Source organism: Agaricus bisporus (assembly GCF_000300575.1).
Source record: "Agaricus bisporus var. bisporus H97 unplaced genomic scaffold AGABI2scaffold_1, whole genome shotgun sequence".
Taxonomy (NCBI): domain Eukaryota; kingdom Fungi; phylum Basidiomycota; class Agaricomycetes; order Agaricales; family Agaricaceae; genus Agaricus; species Agaricus bisporus.
In genome coordinates this window covers 3,262,744-3,286,264 of record NW_006267344.1, presented here as the reverse complement: position 1 = coordinate 3,286,264, position 23,521 = coordinate 3,262,744, and the positions used below count along the sequence as shown (strand labels likewise).

Genomic DNA, 23,521 nt, shown 5'->3' with positions numbered 1-23,521 from the left:
TCGGGGGCATGAAGATATCTTTGGGGATGTTCGTATGTTTTTCATGTCCGTCGTCCGACATTCACCTATCTTCGAACACACGGCTATGTTGGCGTTTGAATCATTCGGTGAAGCACGTATCGATAAACTCCTGTATCAGTTCACACTTCCCTTCCTCCGTCGAGCAGCAATCCTATGTCGATCTATTCTCCCATCTTCGTTTCCTACTCCTCCAGCACTGCAACAAGGAACTTCTCAACCGGACGAATATAAACGACTCCTTGATATGCTAGGTATACCACCACTTGCGGAACTACCCCGTCAAGATACGTTGCAAAATGCGCTTTCGGGTTGGTGTGCGCATTATGGACATTCACAAGCTGCTTCGCAATTGAATTGTGGAGTGGTGTTGGAGTATCCGACGATATATCGCATGGCACGTTTACCTGTCGTTTTGGACAGCTTGTTTGGTCAACAAGATAAGGCTTTGACGTGTCAGAGGTGTAATACTGTGCCTATGGATGCTGCGATCTGCCTCATTTGTGGAGCTACGTGTTGTTTCCAGAGTTATTGTTGTACGGACATTGATTATAATGAACGTGGGGAATGCAATATGCATACACGAGAGTAAGTTCCCTCCTTCTTACCTCTTCCACTGTTTTGATTGATTTAAAACTGATTTAATCATTTCAGGTGTGGTGGAATGATTGGTGTTTATTTCTTGGTGAAACGTTGTTCGTTGTTGTTTTTGAACGCTGGAAATGGGACTTTTGCGCTGGCACCGTATATGGATGCCAACGGCGAAGTAGATATATCGATGAGGTGCGTAACTTTTACACGGGGGGAGTCTTTTGATTAATCCCGGTGTTTTTTTTGTTTTTTTTTGTTTTTACAGACGTGGACGTCGTCAATTTTTACATCCGGCAAGATGGGAAGATGTGCGAAAGACATGGCTCAATCATGGTGTCCCAACAATCGTAGCTAGAAAGTTGGAAGCTACGATCGATCCTGGAGGTTGGGAAACGTTTTGAAGAACAAAAAAAAGGACAGGAAGGCTCTGATTGTTGGGCTGCCAAACTCGCTAATCGAGTTCTTTACATCTCCCCACCTAAAACGGCAGCAATCCTCTTTACTGCCCTTCCTCATATTTTCTATGCGCTGCTATTCAATCTCTTTCTTTTTCGACCATGTGTACGATCTCCACAAGGACTCGTTTGTAATGTGTATAGTAGAACAAAACGTGTGCCAGTGTGTGTTGCATTTTCTTTTCCCTCTGTAAACCCAAGTATAATCTGTAATGTACGAAAAGACATATAATGTATATTATTTCCCCTATGCGAAGTCTTTCCAACATTCACCAGGGATTTGTGAAAGTTTTTGAAGTGTTTCGTCCAGAGCATGCTCTAAGTTCGAGAAAGAATGATGAGAAAACTGAAGAAATGCGCTAATAACAAGGACATCTTACTAAACTGATGCCTAGAGATTTTTTGAATCATATTTTGCGCTTCTTCAGTGTTGTGAATCTTTGAGTGAGCATAAAGATGGATAATATGTAGGTAGCCCTACCCGTGATTCACGAACGTTCAGTTTCTCTGAATCGTTTCCAATGTATGTGCACTAGTGTAATCCGGGCCAACTTATGTTCACCCCTGTAGGAAAGCGATGATCCCTTATAGATCGATGTAAGGAACATCTACAGCGACACTAGAAGTTGATAACAAGCGGTAAATGAGATAGGAGAAGATCGACTCGGTGTGGTGGACAATAACTACGTAGTTGAATGTTTGATACCATTCAGGCTAAACCATCATTGACGTCCGACTCTTTCGCCGAATTTTGTACCAAGTTCCACCTCTTCAAATGACGCGATGTCAGCGATACTGACCAATTTCTTTTCCATATCACAAATCGCCGCTTCCGATCCCTCTTTCGTTTCAAAATCATATTTCGGAAATTTTTTCAAGATGTCGACCAAGACTTCTGGAGCTGTTTTTCCCTTCTCATTTTTCAAGTCTTTATGGAAAATTCTGAGCAAATCGGATTCTAACGAGCAACTGAATATCTGAGTGATGAGGACTGGGAAGGTATGATATTTACGCATGTGCTTTGGGGGTATATGGTACGTCATGTTGGAGGCACCGCTACAGGCAGTATTTCAGATAGAGAAACGGAATAGTCTCAAAGGCGGAGCAACTCACGCGCACATCGGAAAATCACGAAGAAATTGGTCAAGATATATACCTCTATGCAGGTTTAGTCGAAACTCATAAGTGCCTGGTCGGTCTTTGTACTTTCGGGAATATCAGCGACGGCCAAATACTGGTGGAAATGAACACGATACCACATTACCTGTATCCGTTCGAGGATTAGGACATATTATAATACTCCATGCTGTGGACGTGTGTCTGAGGGTACGCAGAACTTTGGTGATGGGATTCATGAGTCCGAATCGTTACGAGTAAATTATTGGCTAGGTGCGTTCGAACTTCGCATTATAAGCTTTTTTGTTGCTGGTGTCTTTGGAGTGTCTTTGGAGACGCCCATCTAAGCTTGGTCATCGCAGTGCAGTGAGTGGCCAAATGCAGTGAGACCGCATGCCAGGCTCCCAATACTCAGCAAGTACTCTGATGGTTGGGCTGCCAAACTCGCTAAACGAGTTTTTTTACATTTCCAACTTAAAACGGTAGCAATCATCTTTCCTGCCCTCCCTCATATTTCCTATACGCTGCTACTAGTATTCAACTGCATCTTTTTTCGACCATATGTTTAATCTCCCAAGAACTCGTTCGTAATGTATGGAGTAAGTCAAAACGTGTGTCGGTGTGTGTTGCATTTTCTTTCCCTTCTGTCAACCATGTATAATCTGTCATGGACGAAAAGACATATAATATATATTCAAAGTTTAGATCTGGAGGTAGCAGAAGGCTCGAGAGTTGGGGTGGCAATGAGGATTTCTAAACGCGAAAGAGTACGTTCACGACCGAGTGCTTTCACTATATCAGCAACGCTCGGCCCGTCCTATGAACACCTTAACGGGCGAAATGAAGTATATGTTACGGAGCAAGTACGTACTTTCATCCCAGTAAGAGCATGCCGAAGTGTCTTCATATAAACCTTGGCTGAATACCCTAGCCGATCTTGTTCCGTGTGTAACACATTCGAAAAATCGAAGTCTCTCCAAGATTCATCAGGGATTTGTGAAAGTTTTTGAAGCGTTTCGTCTAGGACATGCCCTAAATTCGAGAAAGAAATGATGAAAAATGGAGAAATGTGCTAATAAAAAAAAACATCTTACGGAACTGATGCCTAGAGATTTTCTTTAACATATTTTGCGCTTCTCCAGTGGTGAGGTCTGGTTCGATAAAGAGCCAAGGAGCGTGTATAGGGACGTCATAGACATTCGTGAGCCGACCCTTTAGGTAAAACATTCATAAGAGCGGGTAAATTAGGACAATAGCATTATACATTACCTCAAGAAGGAGAATAGCTTCCTTGATATGGTCAACGCTCGTATATGGACTTCAAATTTGATCAGAAAGAAGGTCCGGAAATAGACAAATTTGAATTCCTTTACCTCGTAGGGAAGCGTCCTTTAATGTCGTCGTGAACCTTTTCGGCAAGGTCTTCAAGACCTCCTGGAGTAGACCAAGTATTCATCAAATGACGTTTGTTAATATATTCCAATTTCGCTGGATCCAGACTCGAACTTCGATGTGTCATAGCAGAAAGGTCAAACTGGAGGATGATAGTATGTCAGCCTTAGGGAAGGGGGGATTCATAATTTTCATACCTCATTAATGAGTTCTTCAAGTGACATTATGGCCGTACTGTCTGGAGCACCGTGATGATTGACTGGAGTGGGTCCGGGACCTTCACGGTCTCGTTCAGGATGCCTTGCACCCCACCCTGCGAGAGCTAACCAATTGAGAATCGCGTTCGGCTCCCAACCACGACGCTGCAGCGATTCTATATTTGAGTTCCACGTATATGCTGGAGCAAGACAGTGAAAGTAAACGTACGATGTAGTCGGTCACTTGGACATCTCCGTTACGTTTGGACATCTTGGTACCATCGGGATTGACTAAGAGAGGTATGTGCGCAAATTTTGGGGGAGAAAGTTTGAGACAGGCGTAGATATCGAGATGGAGTGGAAGTGAAGGTAGCCATTCCTAGGTGTGCGGCGTTGATGAAAGTTGTGCTGTAGGTTTCCAAAACACGAACCTCTCCGCGAAGTACATGTGTGATTCCCATTTCGTGGTCGTCTACTACCGACGCAAGGTGATAGGTTGGAAAAAGATCAGTTTTGAGAAGAACAGGGTCGGTTGGCAACGATGCATGTGCGTCTTTCAATTGGCCAAAGACTAGATCAGCCGACGGTGTTCGAACCGGCAAATTACTGTCCTAGAGCGGGGTGATTGAGCTTTGAAACATAGAATGAATGATAAAATTACGTTTAGACGTATAATAGATTTCTGTCCGGCTTTGACGCGTCGAGCTACTTCCTCGTCTGTGAGATGGAGACACGCTTTGTCGTACGTTGCATTTGAACCTGTACGTGCGAGTTTTTCCCTTGTCTCAGTGAGCCGATCCGCGCTACAGAAGCACCTGTAGGCATGACCTGACTATTTTTTAGATATTAGGTGATGCAAACAATTCTGCATAACCGGAGACAAACCTCGAGGAGCTTGTGGGAATAGCTGCGATATAGGTCTCGTCTCTCTGACTGTGCCGGTGAGTGACTATATACAGACATAGCTCCTGAGTTGACGTACCTGGAAGTACGGAGCGTGAGGACCTTCTCTACCAGGACCTGAAACCAAGGTCAGTTACCATATCGTTTACGAAGACACTGCCTTCCACACCGTAATCATACTCTAGGCCCGCCCATTCCAGCGCGAATCTTATGCCCTCAACCGAGCCTGGTACAGTTCTTGCCTAAGAAGTCATCAGCTCTTTGCTCTTGAATACCGCAGAGCTTTGCCCACAGCATCAGTGTCTTCAATCCTGAGTAGCCATTTCCCCCCGCGCTTCCGCGCGTATAGATGGTTGTATAGCGCCATGCGTAGGCCGCCGAGGTGCAAAGGACCGGTTGGCGATGGTGCAAATCGAAGTAGGACCATGGCGTTTGTAGACTTGTAAAGGTCAAACTCCAGCCAAGTCTATTACTGCACGTGACGCAAACTTAGCATTCAGCACTAATAATCCACTGAGCAACAACGCCTCTTTTGCTCCTGATACTTGGAAAGTGGCTATTAGCGCCTGATACTGTCCGGATATCCTCGGTCGTCAAAAATATGGAATATCTATATGGAGAAGCGTACCAATCATCGCGTCGTGATCAACGCTGACCACTTTGGAGGTACTTGACACATCAAGTGATTCAAGTACGGGTCCGAAGGGATTTGGGTAGTACTTCATTCCAAATAGGAATGTTCCTCGTGCTCAAATCAGTGATTACCGCTGTTTCCACCTTCTGGTTTTTTCTATTACTGCCTGATCACACTTTCGCCATTTGGCATAACAGAAATTTTGCCTCTCCATCTCACTATCTCCTTGTGTTCAACTCGGTCTCTCAATTTCACCGACAGTTCTTCATCACCGACTAAATCACCCGAACAGATGTCGAACAAATTTGGTTCACCGACACCGATTCCCTTTATCGGACTTGGTCAGGACACCGATGATGCCGCAATTCTGACCACATCATGTACCTCTGGATCATGAATCCTTTGTTTCAAGAATTTGGAGCTGCAGCATACGGATTGTTACCGCGAAACATATTCAGAACGATTTTTGGCCGCCTGATTTCCTCAAGGCCACTGGAGTTTTCCCCATTGGAAAAACTTCGGATCTGACGTGCTCTCTCTACCTTTGAGGTAAATGATATCCGGTAACATATTACCCAAAATAAGCATCACTGCGGCACGCTCTCCGGATGGGGTGTATCATATTTTGAAAGGGCATTCTACCCCGCCATTCGGTAATCAATCGGTGTTGACGGTCGTTTTCACCCCTTGCAGTGAAGTTGCAAAAGGACGGAAACTCATGATCAGTTCAAATTCTTAGACTTCAAGCTTCATGCATGCATCATGTGTTGCTTGTATGTCTTTATCTAACAACTTTCATCTTTTGATATATGATGATTAAATAAAAATTGCTCCCTTAAAGCCAGACACAAGAATCACAAAAGCCCCGAGTAGGGGTTAATCTATCTTTGTTGTGTTGTTCTGATTAAATCTAAAGAACTAATCGCCTCTAAAAGAAAAAGTGATCATGATATACCACATCAAATTTTCTCCTCGGGAGCCAGCGGGAACCTCGTTCGAGCTTTCAGCGCGGTAACTCGAAAAAACCGGTTTCTAAAATGGAAATATTTTACACAGCCCGTTGTTGAAGATAAAAAAGTCTCCTTGCCTCCTTAAAATCTTATTCTTTATCTACAAATAACGGAAACTGATGATCGTGCGCGTGTTTCTTTCTTTTTATAGGGTGCGATTAAGCCCCAACTCGCATCTCGAACGTGCGCCATCATGTTGGAAAACCCTCTAGTTGCTTTGTTAACAGATATGGGCTTTGAAAGAGACTAAAAAAGAGTACTGCAGGCTGCACTGCATAGAACATAATACTGAATATTGTAATACTCCCCTTCATATTCTTTTTTTTCAAAACGGTATTACATGCTTCCATGTAGCCTGATGGTGACAACGACCCGAGAAAAACATTCATGCTGGTGATCTTTTTATTCGAGTTGATGGTGGATCACCGAACTAAGTGAGCTACTTATCAAGTTATGGCTCTTCAAGGCGCATTTTGCCCAATCAATTTCATTTCTTGCTTTAATCTCTTGAATCTATTTCTTTTTGTTTAATTTCTAAAGAGATCATCAAAAATTTCATATCTTTCAAATTGTTTGAACGACCCGATTCAACGACAATTTGTCCATGGTACCCGAACGCCGTCCTATTAGCTTCTGTTAACTATCCTCTGTATCTGCATGAATAGATAATAACCCTTCGTATCCGATTTCTTGACAGTAAACAGTTCGCTTCGTCACTTCATTCGTCTACTGACCATACACAGACGAAAAGATAGCGATATTAGATGATTATCCCTAGTTGGTAGTACGTCATCAAAGGCTATTGACTTGAAATCAGTGATATCTCTCAGATGCATATACATATCATTATCAAGTACCGTTACATGTTTATAATTAACAGCGTCTTCGGCCTTCCAAAAATATATACACAAAGTTCCTACCGTCATCACCGGGCCATTATCTGTGCTTCTGGCATGGGAAAGTCGTACGGTTGTCAAGCGTTTAGATGGATGGGAAATATGATATGATATGATACGATATGAATGACACTAGTGGTGACGGCCTGAGAGATGATGCATTGATGACTATGATAATGATGGACCTCAATGACTCTCCCTCTATCTTTTCTTCTTGGCTGGTGATATCGTGTTTCGAGAAGGCATACAAGATCATATACTTAATAACTCTTTCTCCGAAGTTAGAGGACTGTAGAATATATGATGTACAGCCACGACACACGTTTTCTTTTCTGATTGTGACAGCTTGCATTACAAAAACGAAATTTTAAGTTGATCACCTCGAGGAAGCACCGTCAAGTACATCATTCAATCATTTCTTGTTCATGATACCATATAGGAGAGGAAGGACAACTACTAACCGATACTGGGCGATACTCGGTGATACTGAACTACAGTAGAGCACTTTTAGCCATGAGAGTCAGAAATTGGACATGATGCATAATAGAACAACGACAGCACGGGCAAGAAAACATAAATATGGTAGCCAGGAAGAAGCTATTTTTACAGCATACAGGCGATCCAGTTAAGTAACAAATATGCAGTTCGATGATTAGGGGAGGATTGGTGGCAATGAACTTCATTGTGAGGGGTATCAAAAAAGACGACTGATAGTATCACCGGCACCGGTGAGTAAAAGATGAGAGAGAGACATAAGTTAAAACAGAGTCATTCCGTGTACAAGAGATAAGAGAGAAGATGGTAAATGCAATGGAAAGATTGAAGGGCATGATAGAAAATCTCAAAAACAAATTAAATAAAGCTTACCCGCTTCAACCCCTATGCGCCACGCTTTGACTTCGACGTTGAGGTTGAAGATTAGGAACATATGAATGATGCTGATGATTGTCGTGATCTCCGATCAACGTCGACCCCTGTGATGTAACTGAGAACGGTCTCCTTGTCGAAGTCGACCTCCTATGGCCAGAATGAACGCTCTTTGTCACTGGCGTTATTGGAGAATCAAACATTTTCGGCGAACCACAATCCCCGACGGCGTTGTTAGTACCGCTGGTATTGTTTGGTTGAGTGTAACTCGCGTCGAGTTTGCAAGCGGTACAATGCACACCGCCATAACATGACGGGCATAAAGGCTTGATTGAACTGTCACCAGATAAGGTGGTCACAGGTGAAACCGTCTGGTTCAGACTATCGTCATTCGGTCGCCCTGTTCGTCCTTCTTCTTGATCCTCTTCATTTTCCTTTTCTAAGCTTGTTTTCCATTCATCCGGTAATCCCTAAGAGAATTGGTCAACACACTCCGAAAATGAGATGCAGATATTATTCTGTCGGACTTACAAAGACAGTCTGAGTCTTCTCGTCCCAACCAACATGAACAGGGAATTCGAACCCCTTCGGTGGCCCAATCCTCCACTCTGCTCTTCTCCTACTCCTAGAAGCAATGAAGTCATTCCATCGTTGAAGATCGGAAGTATTCGGAAGGGAGATATGATATCTTCGATTATCGGGTGTAGTGAGGTTTAGGACAAAGGGTTTCTTGGAGCTGAGTTTAAGTTGGGAAACATCAATGATGTGCGGCAATTGAATGGTGATTTCTGGGTGAGAGAGCTGCATCACATTCAGATCATTTCACCACCCGTATCAGCAACCACACCAAAAGGGGCGAGAAAGAGCGGGAATCAGGGAAGGTTGTTGCATCGTGGAGGAAATTGTAATTGGTCACGATGAGCGGCACAATGAAGTGTGATAATTAGCAACGACATCCGAGCTTATAGAGAACTTGACGCTACATACCTGGGTTTTGTGGATTTGAAGGCTTCGAGGGGTTAATACCACGTAGCGCGAACGCCAGAAAGAGAAGAAGGGTATTATCGAAGGCTGCTTGACTTGGTACAGTCCTTCCAACAATGGCGGAGGTGATGTATTGGACAGACTGCCACTGGGATGTGTAGAAGGATCGGAAACGAAACGGGATGTGAAAGACGAAGAGGCCGAGTTGTTACGTTTATGGGTGCTATTGGCAGTCGAGGGCTTTTTCATGCAAGAGTCATAAGATGCATGTCGTGGATAGAAAGACTGGCGACGTGTTGACGTATTGCTGAGTTCGGAACTCGCTCGATGACTTGTGGCGACAGAAGATCTGCGCTTCGAAGGTTGCATACGGTTGCACAGGGTGGATAGTCGGGAAGTATTGCGGAAATAGTCGTATCCAGTAAGATGAACTTCGTGAACAAAGTTGAAGGGACTGCTGAGGTTTCCGAGGCGAGACCGGGGGTAGATATCGTCCTGCCAGTCATACAGAAGAGCATCGTTCTCAAATGCAAAGTAATACCTCTTTCCACTCGAGATTTCGAGGTAGAGGCATGCAGGTTTTAGGTCTGTCCTCTCGATATTGATTATTGATTTTGTGGGTATGCGTTTCAGTAGACGTTGAGACAATGACGGCTGTTGAGGATGCAGAAACAGGAATTGAGGGCCCAGGGTGAGACGCTGTGGAGAGGAGCTTACGTGTAGTATCAGAAGTGCGTTTTCGACAAGCGTTAGACGCCTCGTCTTCCACAACCTCCCAGATGCCTTGCCCACCCCTCGGATTCGAATTATCCCACTGCGTACGATGTTGGAATCCTTGGACAGATCTATGGGGTCCTCCCCTATGAGCACTGGAGGGGCATTCCTGAGGCAAGACATGGTTTGAGTCCGCAAGCCCGGGGCACGTTGTGCACGAGGATGGGACGGCAAGCAGGTTGATATATTCGATGAAGCAAGGAGGGGGTGAGGTTAAAGTAGCCACTGGTGACTGCCTGTTCTATAACGCCGACCGATCAGATCGTTGGGTGAGATGGAACGCAAAAGTGGAAATACTTTTAGAAATCAGACAAACGCCCAGAGCTCAAACAACACATAAAGGGTGACGAATGAAATTCCGAGGCTGTGACCCTTGTGAATCAGTAGACTCTTTTGGCGCAGGCCATCAGAAAGGTTCACCTGGGCCTCGGTTTGGTGTTGGGCATTAGTCGGATATAGATGGTGCATGCCTGCTCACATGTAATGGAGTTTGTTCGTGAAACGATCAAGGACGGAGTTCGGGGTACCTGCTCGGTTTGAATGTGATGCAGAGAACTGGAGGTTGCCCAAAGTAAACCACTCTGGCAGTTTACCAGGAGCAATCATGATGAGAAACCTTCCTGCTCCTGTCCCAACTTGCTGCATGCAAGTAAGGCGCAAACGCGGTGTCTTTGTAACAAGAACTCTGATGCTTGTTCGAAGGAGTCCTGACAACGGAAAACAAAGGATGTTGAAACGAGATGTCGTCAGATACCGGTGAAAATGAGGGCTGAATCAAATTCGGGTAGAGCCTCGTGAAAAAGACAATGCAAAAACTGCATTGATTCCACGCGGGAAGGATACTAATGCATGATGCGCCGCGTAGATCATAACAGTGATAACACATGCTAGATCAATCGATCAATCGATCATGTTTCGGTTCAACTACTTACACGTACAAAATCGGAATATCTTTTCCACGTTCCCGCTCTTATAACATCCGATGTTGAAAACTCCGGCCGCACGAAACAGCCCCTCGTGATGTCGTACGTTGCATGAGGCGTAGGTCCAGATACTATATCGCATGCTCCAAAGTTCAAACAAAGCGCCTACTGGTCATCTTCTGAGTCTGTGCTACACTGCTATATGAAGGCCTGATAGATATTCTTCCGCTCGCGCACTCAACGGATGGCATCCGGAGGTACGGAGAGGGTACGATTCATGAAACTATCAATAACCTGCCCAAGGATTATCAGTGCATTTGTTTACATATGTGACAACCCTTGATGAATCTGGCCGACCTCGGCTTTTTGTGCTCACAGAGAAGGAATGTAAAAACGACACTCTTACCCACAAACTCCTGCATTGCCGCTCAGACTTAAAGTGATCCAATTGTTCGGCACTCATCCGGCGGACCGGGGCTCGTTTCTGTGTTTAAAATGGAAGTTCCTATTCCGAGGCAGTTTTAATTCTCTGATCTTGGTTAGTAAATGCTGCATTCCACTTGAAGATCAATTCTTCTTGACCCAGGAGGGTGCTTTTATACATCTTCACGTACAATCCGTGACCAAACCGAGCAGGCGCTTACCACAGGATACGACTGACTTCATCTACCATACGTCGTGCAGCCATTGAAGATGAGGAAAAATCTGGCACGTCTCCCTTTGATAGGCAGACCTTGTCAGGTCGTTCGTGTCCCGGCCCAAGAATGGTCTAACTTTTATTAGTACTGCGCAATAATAATCTTCAACATTGCATCACACGACGTTTATCCCCCGTGCGAGTAAGTAAATAGAGGGTAGGCAACAACTGACCCCACGCCAACGGGTGGCATGCATGGAATCCTCTGACACTCTTACACATCCTCGTCATCTATTCCATGCCACGAGGAATGCTCGGAACCGATTTGGACCGGCAGCTCGTGGATTAGACCATGCACGAAGCTAGCGCCCGTCACGACTTGGCAGTCTGCAGGTTGCAAGGTACATGATATTGTCGCAAACATTCCGCCTTTCGCCACCCGTGAAACACTGGGGCTCTGCCGTATTGGCCCTCATATACCTCCGATACGTTACAAATGAGCTCTCGCAGATGACCACATTCTTCTGGTGTGCTCCCTAGTCTAAATTCTAGAATTGAATTAAAAATGGTGAATGTTTCCGGGCTCGGACTGTATCAATCAACATGATGCTGCTCACTAAATAACCACGAGTTTACAGTGTTGTGATTCGTCGAGTAAATGATGGTTTCAAACAGAAAAAATTTGAGGCGAGAACTGATCTTGTTCCCTCAGCTTATTCCGCTTATCTCATGAAAAGTAGCTGTTTTTATCTCCGTGGTGTCGGTGAATCGCTCCGGGTTCCTGGACTTATCACCGCCAGTGGTGGAAGGAGGAAGAGTCTATTATTAACTGCTAGCGGAACCTGTCGCATCTTTTCCGAGTTTAACTCGGCGCATACTTCGAACAAGTAGCAGCTTCAAACAGCGAAAAAAACGTCGGTGTATGGGAAGTATAGATTGGTCTTTATTTCCAGAGAAACTGATACTGGCCGGTCCACCCTTTCCGATTATTTTCGGGAAGTATGCTGATATCAACGCCGCAATGTTTACCGGCGATCCTAGACTCGTGTATTACCTCCAGCATTGTATGAAAAATGTATCTAATGATATACGTTGTCGTACGGTATCTTATTGCGTCTGCGTTCTTGCTGAAATTCAAGTGTTGAACTGTCCACAGTAGTGATCCGCACTTATTGGAAAATGGAGCCATCGTTCATTCTTCCTCTCGCGCAAAAATCATGGAGACAATTGCTCCCTGAGAAGGTATTGCAGCCATGGAGCGACCAATACGGATTATCTGGGTCTTATGACATCTTGAGAGTCAGATGAACTTGCGATCTAATAGAGCCTCATGGGCCGCCGTGTTGAATAGAATGTTACATTTTCCAGGCCGTGGCCTTAGACTACACAAAGAAGACTTGGAATACATAGTGTCCTAATCAGGAACGGTTTAATACAACTATTCTGAATGCAGGCAACTGCATTTAATTTTTACCTTTTTATACCCTTACACGGGCTTGTTCAGGGACGCGCCCCAGCTGACAGAGTCCCAGGTTTAGTGACTTGAGCGGCTGGCAACTCATCCATCTTTCCAATCCAAGATCTTATCCTGGGACTGGCGATATCCTCCCACTCTGGTACCATCCGAAGATCGGCAAGTAAAGGGTAGAGGAAGAAGTCTGCCCAGCTGGGTTTTGACCCATAAGCAAATCCTTCGGGACCCATCAAGTTTTCGATTACTTGAAGATAATTTCTCAGTTTCTCGACTCCTTCGCTGATATTTTTTCGGACTTCTGCATCAGATGGATGTCCATCGTCTATTGCCTGCACTCGTGGTTTAACCACTCCATGCTCGACGGCAGGGAAACCTAAATTGATAGAATCAGCCGTGATGCAATGACGTAACATGTGTGGTTCTTACCTTGAAATGCGATTAAGCTTACCATCTCCCACATCTTCTCTTCCAACGCAGCACCACCATCACCGGATGAGATGTGGAGGCTAGGTTCTGGAGCCACACGATCGATGAATCTCGCGATCGCATGAGTTTCACGGAGTAGAATATCCTCCTTCTCGCCATCTACCTCATGGATCACGAGTGTCGGAATGAATCCGAACGGATGATGCTGTTGTGCGGAAGAAGAGTGTGGAGTAGCAGCAACTTGCTGGAATTTCAGTCCTTTGTAATGCAAGCCCAAAGCGATGGTGCGGGTGAAAGTTGAGAAAGGAGTTCCAATGAGGGTATAAGGTGTGGACATGACAGTACGGCTCGAAAGATTCAGCGGGGGTGTGGGGTAAGGTGAATAACAAATTCAGGGGATCTGATTCTCGTCATATGGATATTTGTGAGGTCCTTGTATTACATAATCCTTCGAGGAGCAAAAGTCGAATGGGCATAAAAATAGTAGTGTGAACGGGTAAATTTGATGTGAATATATAATCGCGCAGTCTCATGGGTCAAAGAAGTAGCAGCGCTATGTGGAAAACCTTTTGTACGAGATAAAAGCTTATCGGTGGTCCAAACTGTATTTTCTGCTCTTATATAGAATAGGGAAGGTTCGTCGGAACTAGCTATACTCTGGGGCTCTATGTCTAATTATCATATGCAATTCTGCGGGACTCCGGAGTACTGCCCATTGATCATAGGGAAGGAATGATTATAAATTTAATGTACGACTGTGAGAAAACTTGATGCGTGCTTTGTCATGCATACATTCCACGCTGCTTATTCTATTCTACAACAACCAACCTTAAGCATGAATGGCAAGATAATTCCGACGCATATCAGAAACATGGGTTTGTAATCCACCATCTATTCCAAGACGCAGCGTCCTTTGTGCTTTTCAAATGAGACGCAAAATGAATGGTAAATGTCTTATACAACGAACTCGACGGGTCATAGCATGAACTGGTGTCCTAACTACGGTAAGTTCACCGGCGAAAGAGAAGCACCATCTGACCTATTCCTCGTGTATCCCGTGATACAGAAGTTATCGATGAGCTCATCTGTGGTCCGTAATAGCCAGGAAGATAGGCGCCGCTTTGTCCTCTGAGCGTCTAGATACAACGATGCTAGTGCCCGTGTATTCCTCGTGTACCATCAATGACCAGCTTCCTTCCATCCGCCTCCTTTCTCGATGCCTACTTTTTCATTCCACCGCCCTCGATTTTTGCGTTTTCGCCGTTCACGCTCGCGGTCACCCAATCCATTACCGGCGGATGATACGGCTGCCTCCCCTTCCCCTTCCGTCGATCGTTCTCGCGTTTTGTCCTCCTGTCCTCCCTCTAAACTCATTCCATCAGAGCAGGATGTGGATGCGGCACCTAGCAGTTCTCGTCAATCGGTTCCAGGCAGTCCGAGCCATTCTCAAAGTTCCACTGGATATCTTCTAGTCAACACCGCGCCAGATGACTTCGGTGGTCAGTCCTCGTGGGCGTCGCAGTCAGTCACCTCGATTGACGTTGCTTCTTCACATACAGTATGTGTATCCAGTCCACGTGGTTCCGTTGTCCAACAAGATATTCATGTTGCGCTGCCTTCCAAGCTCAGAGACTCCATTCAAGTTCAGCAGTCTCTCGCGCCACTGCCTTTGTCATATAGACACGCGACATCTTCGCAGCAGTCTTTCAATCTTGGTCCTCTGATTGTGAGTTTCTCTTCGGGATTTCAACTGCGAGTAAAGATATCGATGTACTCCTAGCTGCAAGCGGGCCAGGACTTGCCACCACGACAACGTCAAAACCAAGGCGCGTTCAATCAAGCCCACAATTTTACCGTGACGGAATCGACTTTTGTCGACGGCAACAGTGAGAAATTAGAGTATGCCCTTAATGGTTTGCCAACACTGACCGTATCTCTCTTAGTCACTTTGATGAATAACATCTCCACCACATACAATAGCAATACCACCTCAAACATTTGTAAGCGGCACTATTCTTTTATCAGTACCTGCATTGATCGTTGTGTCTGCTAGTCATGGAGAAGCTCCTGAAGGAAACAATACCTGGCGCAGCATCTGATTCTTCCGCTCGTGATCCACCACCGCGATGTCATCCCGGAACCCGTTTGGCCATCCTCGATCGGTGCCTATGGTTCATCGCCCACTGCAGCCGCGAGGAAAAGATCCGCTGGGTGGTTGGTGCCGCTGGAGTTGGAAAGTCGGCCATCATGCAGAATGTTACCGAGTCCCCCAAGCTCCAGGTGGCCTGCCATGTGTCCGTGTTCTTTTCTGTAAATGGGCGCAACGACGGAACAAAAGCCATCATCACCCTCTCTTACCAGCTGGCAGCTAAATCTGCACCTTACCGTCAGCTCATCGAGTGCGAGATTGCACGTGACCCATCCCTCCTTCAGTCGTCGATGAGAGTCCAGTTCAAAAAACTCATTATCGAGCCCTTCATCCACAAATCCCAATTACTGAACTCCGCTGAGCGCATCTTGGTCGTTGTCGATGGTCTTGACGAATGCAATAACCGAGACACTCAGCTACAACTCCTCCGCCTTATCAGCGATTTTTGCATCAAATACCCTTCTTCGCCCATTGTATGGCTCATTGCTAGCCGCCCCGAGCAACATATCACCTCCTTCTTTTCTAGTGCCCACGTCATGTCTGCATATGAGAAGGAGGAGATCGTGATAGATTCTGATGAGGCTTGTGCGGATGTTGAACGGTACCTTCGCCATAAACTGAAGGAGATCAAGGAAGCCTCGTATTCATTCGATCCTCACTCGGAATGGCCTGAGGAAAGGGACTTGTGGAAACTAGCTAGTGCTTCCGGTGGACTGTTTGCATATGCACATACGATCATCAGATATATCGATGACTTGAAGATTGGAAACCCAGTCTCTCAGCTCTCTGACGTCCTGAAGGTGATTGACCATCATCCGATGAGTGGCATCCCGCGAGAGGATCACCCGATGGCTCTATTGGATGCGTTGTATGCCCGGATCTTGTCGAATGTTCCTCACAGAGTCTTCATACACACCCGAAAACTCATATTGGCATTGGTGTCGGATTGGGATGAAGCCTTGTATGCCAAAGGGAACTTTGTTGAGTTATGTAATTGGTTAGGTATGACACCAGACGAAGCTTATGCTGCCGTCAACCTCCTCCATTCTGTCTTCCGTATTCCTAGACGTGATGAAGCTCAGCTGGAAGGGATCGAACCATTCCATAAATCATTCATCGACTACGTATCTGACTTTAGCCGGTCTGGCTTTTCCCGCAATATCGAACGTGAAGCTCAACAACTCAAGACTGAATGTGCATTCAGAATCTTAAACGAGGCCCCCAACGGCATTGATTTTGGTGATGTAGATTATGCATTCGTCTATGGGACTTTGGGGCGTGGTCCTGGTACTGGTGACACGATTTCCCTTACTTGGCCGGTTGGTATAAAAGTCGCTTGGGCCAACAACTTAACGAGGTTGAAGATCTATAAACTGAGTGTTGGAGTGGTTGCGAAAAACATTGAACTTGGAGATCCAATCTTCAGGAGCTCCTTCTGCATCCGCCTTTTGACCACTTGGTTAGTAGGGTATGACCATTTTCAGTATCATTTGTTGCATGAGCTGGTGTTTGTGAGTTTTCCATCATCCACTTCTATCACGTTTACGAGGCTCAACATATGCGTAAGGATGAATCCCGGCGTCATGAATTCATGATGAACGGCATACTCAATCGAATTCCCGTGGGGGCGGTCAACATTTCGAATGGCCTCATTGAAGTCAGGTTGCGGTTCCATGGTCCTGCTAGGAAAGTGACGAAAACGTCTGATACGTGGTATCTATCTTGCCTTGTGAGTAGGACATCTGAGTTTGCAACCATCTATGATTAAAGTAGTGTTGTGCAGCATGAACGGAAAGGAGAGTGGGAGGAAGGAAAGGACCAGGATTGGAAGACTAGCTCGTATGGATGCAATTTCTGCTATAAATGGTTCAAACGCCAGTTAGCAAGTTTGCAGACCCATTCTCCTGAGCATATGGTCACAGTACTGTTCACTTGTGCAGGGAAGTGTTGTGTGGAGTTTCGATTTGTTGATCCAGATGATGGTATATCGGAGTGGACATGCTGGCTTTCGATTTGGCTCACATTGGAGGAACGTAAAAAGTATGGTAGCACAGTATAGCGTACGACTTGAATCCTTATATTTGTGAAAGGTGTTCTGAAATTAAAAATTTACGGTCGTTCCTGCCTGTATATAATAATGAGAAAATGATGTATATACAGAAACGGCTGAAATTACGCTCAGGTCTGAAAACCGGTTTTTTTATTTCAAGGTCATGACACGGATTTGCCTATAATGTCCTTACTCCCTTGTGGCCAGAACGATGGTATATAAGCTGTGCGACACCAATCCCTAGAAAAGATTGGGAAAGAAAATGAGATCTGAGATTACGTGAACGGGTTTCTTTAATGATAATGATGGATGCAAGTTGGGAAGAGTAACTTTGCCAAATGCTCGGTTACAGGGCATTTCAGTATGGTAATCAGTACCTATTGGGTATGTTGGAGATAAAAGATTCACGAATTCGGCGTTCTCCTGTTGGTCGAAGGTTAAGCTGGCCGAGTATAATTCCGAAATTCAAGTGTCCAAAACGGGTAAAAAGATGCTCAGGGGCGACCTCCAGTGACGTTTTTTGTTCTGCAATTATCCCGTTTTCATCCTCCAATCGTCCTGTATTCATGACACTAGCAAGCCCCTCGAACTAACCCCCAGACTTGCCAGAATTTTCAACGTACACTTGGGCAGAACGGCACTACGAACGCTTGGAATCCTTTTCCTGAGTGTTCCTGGCCAACCCGGCGTGACACATACGTGGCGTTCGCCAACTTTCGCTTGCACCGTCAAACATAGCAAATGGCAGAGTCTTATGCGTTTGTGGAACCTACTTTGCGGCACCGACGGACGGAAGAGGAAGCTGGACTACCCAGCGTTTACTCTGAAGATGAGGCAAGCGTACGTATTTGGAATTCTGACAAACTTCGTTTACTAACGTCTTGTCCTTTGTAGTATCTTCCCTATAAACAAAAGAGAAGGCGATGTATCACCCTGCCCAAGATTTTTATTGGGCTCACCCTACTCATTCTCACTGCTTTGCTATACCTGGTCAGTCATCTCGTTTCCTGGAATTACGCGGGGCTGAGTGCGCGCTTGTAGTCTGGTTATACACCACTTCGTTTGCTACCATCCGAGCGTATTCACGACACTTCTCCGAATCGAGGACAATTCACCTTTGGTGCTGATGCAAAGAAGAGAGACGCAATAGTAGAAGCTTTTCAGGTATGATGATATGACGACTATGCTGTCTATTGTCACTCTAATTTCCTCTCTTACAGCACTCATGGCTAGCTTACGGTTCGTTCAACTCGCTATGTATGCCCGAAATGCAAATCTGACAGGAATGAATGCAGAACGAGACGCCATGGGTGCAGACGAATATCATCCTATCAGTCATCGCGGATCCAACTTTTCGATACATGGCGGGGTCGGTTACATGGTCATTGACGCAATAGACACTATGTACCTCATGGGTCTCAAAGAAGAGTATAATCGAGCTCGGCTTTGGCTTGCTACAGAACACACATTCGACCGAAATGGCAACTTTAACAGCTTTGAGGCGCGTCGTTTCCTCTGCCCCCAAGTAAATTGTTGACCATATCTATCTACAGACCACGATCCGTGTTCTCGGTGGTCTGTTGTCAATCTTTCACCTGACCGAGGATCCGCTATACCTAGAGAAGGCGATTGACCTCGCTGATCGCATGCTTCCTATTTTCAATACCCCATCGGGTCTTCCTTTATCAATGGCCAACCTCGGACTACGACTAGCCGTTGATGACCCTCGTTCAAAAGGTCTTGTCAGCACCGCCGAAGCTACTACTCTACAGCTTGAGTACCGATACCTTAGTCACGTTACTGGGAAATCTGTCTACTGGGATAAGGTCGAGCAGGTAAGAAAACCAGACTCGGAATTAACATATGAGAATGAACAGCAAACTAAACGCAGGTGATGAAAGTGCTGAAAGCGTCTAAACAACATTCGAACTTAGTTCCTATATATATGAAGTACGTCGTAGGTCTACCGAAATAGGAACACGGACTAATGCTTATTTTTGCGCCTCAAGTGCTGAAACAGGCCGCTTCCAGAATTCTGAGATTCGATTAGGATCTCGGGGCGACTCTTATTATGAGTATCTCTTGTATGTAGCCACCGTTGAATCCATTTGATTGAATCACTGACTTTGGCCTACACAGGAAACAATATCTCCAAACTGTACGTAATTCCCTTTCTAGCAACTTTTCCGCGACCCGTTTGCTCATACTCTATATCAGAACAAGACGGAAGAGGTATACCGTACGATGTATGATGCGGCTATGCAGGGAATCCACGACAAGCTCATTGTCAAGGGTGTCAAAGATGGCTTGACGTTCACAGCAGAGTTGCTGCCTACAGTTCAGAATCATCTTGAGTACGATTTGTCCTGCTTTTTCGACTGCTTGTCACTCATTTACTTTCCTAGACCTTACATGCTTTCACGAAAACAAGACCATCTGGTCTGTTTTCTTGGTGGTTCTCTCATGCTCGGAGCCTCTACGGTAGGCGCAGCCCAGACGCAGGTTTCGCGACCACCTCAAGAAAACGAGTTGACGACAATTGGTAAACGCGATTGGCAAACTGGGTCTGAGTTACTTGATACGTGTATCGATACCCATCGTACGGAGACGTGAGTGCATACGACATACATATTTGAATTTCCCCGTAATGGTTTTTGTGTATTGATGACTTCACCTTGCAGGGGACTTTCGCCGGAAATCGTGTATTACTACGCACCAAATGATGCGGGAAAAGACAAGTTGAAGGCAGATTGGTACATCAAAGGCGCAAGGTTACTTCTTCTCTTTACTCGCCTGAAAATGATTTTTAACGAAGATTTCTAATTGTGAATAGACGAGGTGGAAATCCGGTGTATGATGCGCGTTATATGCTTCGACCTGAAACACTAGAATCAATCTTCCTTGCCTATCGGTTAACAGGCGACCGTCGATACAGGCAGATTGGGTGGAAAATTTTCCAGTCCATTCAAACATATTGCCGATTAGACGAAGGAGGTTACGCTAGTATACTCAATGTGGATGACGTTGAGAGTAGGAGAGATGATAAGATGGAAACGTTTTGGCTGGTACGTGACTTTGTTTCGCATTATATGTTCGGCTCAGATTTGACGGATATGCAGAGCGAAACTCTCAAGTATCTGTATCTATTATTTGAAGATGAAAGTGTGATCCCGTTGGACGGTAAGTCGTGTTTTGCCGATGTTTGGCACTTTCATGATACTCATTATTGAGTAGCCTATGTGTTCAATACTGAAGCCCATCCACTACCTATATTTACACCGAATCACCCACTTGCCGATTTTTAGATTTCAATATATCCTGTACTAATTTCGGAACGATTCATGGTTTGATCAAAACGTAAGCTCACGAGCATTTTCTGAAGTGTGGGAGAAATGTGGCACACCTTGCTTGCTACAACAGCAACAAGGTAATGATAAGTGCATTACTCTCACGGACTATGGCACTGCAACTGCTGGCAAGCCAATTTCATGGAACAAGCAGATAAAGTGATCCCAATTCAATCCCACATTGTTTAGGCAAGCCACTGAGTTTATAATCTTAACTCCCCTCGGAAATCGACCGACTTTATCACCAAATTTACCGTGCTAATGTGAGAATGAATTGACTCGGAAAATAACAACAGAAGAGGGAGTCCGAGTGAGGAAGCTTTGAACCTGTTCACGCCTGATTGTCAGGTTTTCTTACACGGTATTGTTAGGTCTGTGGATTCTCCCATTCGCCAGCATGTAGTAGGATGATTTTGATATGTGAGTCTGTGGTGACCGCTATCGAAAATACCCTTCGGTAGACACTTGGAACGTTTAGTTTTGGTAATGTTGGTGGGATAGAGTCTGAATCATTGAAATGAGTATTTATATGACCGGAATGTCGTCTGGCTAATAATTGCGGTTAAAACCAGTGGGACCAGTGGTTCGCTTGGGAACCCCTCCGAATCTGAGATCAGGGAAAACTGTTCTTTATTCCCTGGCGATGATCGCCATCTCCATGGACCATCATATTATTTCAGTATTATTTCCCATCGTCGCGAGTTGCACATATTGATCGGATCCATATGAAATTGCTAGTAGCACTCACTCCTAAATATTATCATACGCTACACAATTTTGCCCCACTATAATAGGAGCAAAGGATATAGACTAGTACTATGGTATCATAAAACGTTTAATGTCTCTGGCGATATTGAGGTACATAACATCATGAAATAAATACAGCTGAGTCCGAGTCATATCAAAGTACTAAGAATGATAGTCTATCACGAAAAATACTGTCCAACTCATCTACTGTCCATAGCCCCCTAGAACTTGACTCAATTTGTCCCTTGGCACGATTTCCCGTGGAACCAGCAGCCGTAAGGACCAACATAGTTCGTTGGCGAAGCTTCAGCAACGTACGAGTCATAGGTACTTGTATAAGGAACTTCGCCCTCGACAGCGATGATACCAAGAGCTTGAGGATCACAATCAATGATGGTGATGGCAGGTCCCGCAACTACGTGCGTGTTCGTAGAGCGGTCGATAACATCGTTGGGAAGAGGGTCACTACTGTCTGTGACCCAGAAATATGTCGGGCCTGAAACTCCGTACGGAATAGTGCATTCGTTCAGGGGATAAGGAATCGTCTCAGTTAAATTGCCAGTCAAGATCTGACAGAAAAGATTCCCCTAGACTGAAGTCAGCAATGATCATTCACAATGTCAAAAAATACTCACTTGCGATGAGCTGTCGAATGCAGTCGAATTCAAGCTGACCGCAGCTCCTGTTCTTAAATCTGCTGCGTTCGTGATAGTCAAAGCCGGGTTAGGGGCGATGCCCGTATCACATGGGCCGGAGAAGAATCCCCCTACAAGGGCAAGAACTTCGCTGGCATTGAGAGGAATGACGAAGGGAGAAGGAACGGCAGTCCCGGAACCAGAAAGAACGTTCGTGACAGTAGAATGGCTTCCCTCGATCGCCAAGATGGCAGCAGCCAAACTCAAGACCTTTGGGTCCTGAATCAGGTTAGCTGAACCAGAGTATGCCGAAGAACCAATGACTTCAGCAACACGAGCCGTGGCTAGCATGGTACCGACATCATAGAGCGCGGCGTCGAAGTTGAATTGGCAGGTAAGAGGACTTGCTCCAGCAGCCTCCAAAGCACCCTCCAAGACTTTGGAATGTATATCCTCATCCTTCTGAATGATCTGGATCTGTTGGAGAGGAACATCACCATCACTGAAACCGGCGGCCTCGAAATCCGAAGCGTTGAACTTGTCGAGAGCCAGCTTGTAAAAACCGCCCTCCAGCTGTTCTAGGACGTCAGCAAATGCTAAGTGGGAGCAACAGAGGTTAGATAACTGTCAAGAATGCATTGTGCGTGAAACGCACTTATAACCAATTTATCAACGTCAGCAAGGCCATCAGCCGTACGCTTCTCATAGAGATGGGTTGTAGTAGACCGGTCAACAACACCGTCACCACCGCCTCGGGGCGTAGGTATGGCGTGCACAAAGAGTGCAGAAGGTACTAAAAAGGAGGCGAGCACAGTAGAGATAGAGGCCTTCATGCTGAAACGGGGATTCTGATAATTTTGCTCGCTTAGCTACATTTACCTTTATATACCAGATACGATGCTACCAATGGGCTGTCTCAATTTTGCCCCTGACAAGCTGTGTATAAGCTATACAAAATACAGTATAGCCGTGTGCATTGCTCCTAAAGACTAGAAGGCATACCCCGGAACGACATTCGGTACAAACAGCGCTGGAAGTGCCCCCATACTACAAACGCAATCTCCTTCAACGTATTTGCGAGTTGTAAGGCTTCTGCCATCTATGTATTCCAGTAGTCTGATAGCATCTATGCAGCAATATATTGGAATTTCAGAGGCGGTCCAATTCCAAATGGAGTCGCATCAACTTGAAATGAAGTTGACCCTTCCGCACTCTGAGACATACCAAAACGAGATATTTTGAGGCGCTCGGCCATTTCGGCCACTCACCGTTCAGTATATTGTAAGCATTGGTTCA

General features: G+C 45.4%; 7 protein-coding genes across 7 annotated transcripts in view; 3 read left to right on the top strand and 4 right to left on the bottom strand.

Moving 5' to 3' along the window:
• AGABI2DRAFT_176307 (hypothetical protein) overlaps positions 1–1,022 on the top strand; it is a gene marked incomplete at its 5' end in the record, with an annotated part of 5,019 nt that extends 3,997 nt beyond the window's left edge. The window contains 4 exons of the mRNA XM_006454886.1: positions 273–333; positions 442–606; positions 673–801; positions 875–1,022. Of these exons, the coding sequence (XP_006454949.1) occupies positions 273–333; positions 442–606; positions 673–801; positions 875–1,010 (491 nt within the window). The 3' untranslated portion in view covers positions 1,011–1,022. The remainder of the gene's footprint in view (positions 1–272; positions 334–441; positions 607–672; positions 802–874) is intronic.
• Positions 1,023–2,863: 1,841 nt separating this feature from the next.
• Positions 2,864–5,099, bottom strand: AGABI2DRAFT_176306 (hypothetical protein; the record flags this gene model as incomplete). The annotated part of the gene is made up of 13 exons (XM_006454885.1): positions 2,864–2,997; positions 3,052–3,212; positions 3,275–3,392; positions 3,450–3,498; positions 3,554–3,714; positions 3,770–3,934; positions 3,999–4,148; positions 4,201–4,380; positions 4,431–4,601; positions 4,655–4,702; positions 4,752–4,789; positions 4,842–4,914; positions 4,965–5,099. The coding sequence occupies 13 exons, from the start codon at positions 5,097–5,099 to the stop codon at positions 2,875–2,877; spliced, it is 1,572 nt and encodes a 523-aa protein (XP_006454948.1). The 3' UTR covers positions 2,864–2,874.
• Positions 5,100–8,738: 3,639 nt separating this feature from the next.
• Positions 8,739–10,179, bottom strand: AGABI2DRAFT_215550 (hypothetical protein; the record flags this gene model as incomplete). The annotated part of the gene is made up of 4 exons (XM_006454884.1): positions 10,135–10,179; positions 9,781–10,078; positions 9,067–9,717; positions 8,739–8,880 (listed from the first exon to the last, which is right to left on the bottom strand). Coding segments are annotated over exons 2-4 (972 nt in total), but the record flags the coding sequence as incomplete, so codon positions are not given.
• A 2,560-nt stretch (positions 10,180–12,739) lies between these two features.
• Positions 12,740–13,671, bottom strand: AGABI2DRAFT_190119 (hypothetical protein). Its single transcript, XM_006454883.1, has 3 exons — positions 13,298–13,671; positions 12,872–13,244; positions 12,740–12,811 (listed from the first exon to the last, which is right to left on the bottom strand). The coding sequence occupies exons 1-2, from the start codon at positions 13,632–13,634 to the stop codon at positions 12,898–12,900; spliced, it is 684 nt and encodes a 227-aa protein (XP_006454946.1). The 5' UTR covers positions 13,635–13,671; the 3' UTR covers positions 12,740–12,811; positions 12,872–12,897.
• A 510-nt stretch (positions 13,672–14,181) lies between these two features.
• AGABI2DRAFT_176303 (hypothetical protein) lies at positions 14,182–17,505 on the top strand (the record flags this gene model as incomplete). The annotated part of the gene is made up of 8 exons (XM_006454882.1): positions 14,182–14,301; positions 14,680–14,796; positions 14,857–15,023; positions 15,078–15,196; positions 15,278–15,297; positions 15,351–16,957; positions 17,014–17,175; positions 17,230–17,505. The coding sequence occupies exons 1-8, from the start codon at positions 14,247–14,249 to the stop codon at positions 17,503–17,505; spliced, it is 2,523 nt and encodes an 840-aa protein (XP_006454945.1). The 5' UTR covers positions 14,182–14,246.
• A 545-nt stretch (positions 17,506–18,050) lies between these two features.
• On the top strand, positions 18,051–20,828 carry AGABI2DRAFT_176302 (hypothetical protein). The gene is made up of 15 exons (XM_006454881.1): positions 18,051–18,336; positions 18,391–18,486; positions 18,538–18,660; positions 18,717–18,735; positions 18,780–19,021; positions 19,050–19,331; positions 19,388–19,446; positions 19,506–19,580; positions 19,636–19,654; positions 19,714–19,850; positions 19,902–20,105; positions 20,178–20,267; positions 20,330–20,561; positions 20,616–20,676; positions 20,731–20,828. Exons 1-15 carry the CDS (start codon positions 18,238–18,240, stop codon positions 20,799–20,801), a joined length of 1,809 nt encoding a protein of 602 aa, XP_006454944.1. The 5' UTR covers positions 18,051–18,237; the 3' UTR covers positions 20,802–20,828.
• Positions 20,829–21,652: 824 nt separating this feature from the next.
• AGABI2DRAFT_176301 (hypothetical protein) lies at positions 21,653–23,058 on the bottom strand (the record flags this gene model as incomplete). The annotated part of the gene is made up of 3 exons (XM_006454880.1): positions 21,653–22,177; positions 22,226–22,821; positions 22,881–23,058. The coding sequence occupies 3 exons, from the start codon at positions 23,056–23,058 to the stop codon at positions 21,824–21,826; spliced, it is 1,128 nt and encodes a 375-aa protein (XP_006454943.1). The 3' UTR covers positions 21,653–21,823.
• Between the last annotated feature and the right edge of the window lie 463 nt (positions 23,059–23,521).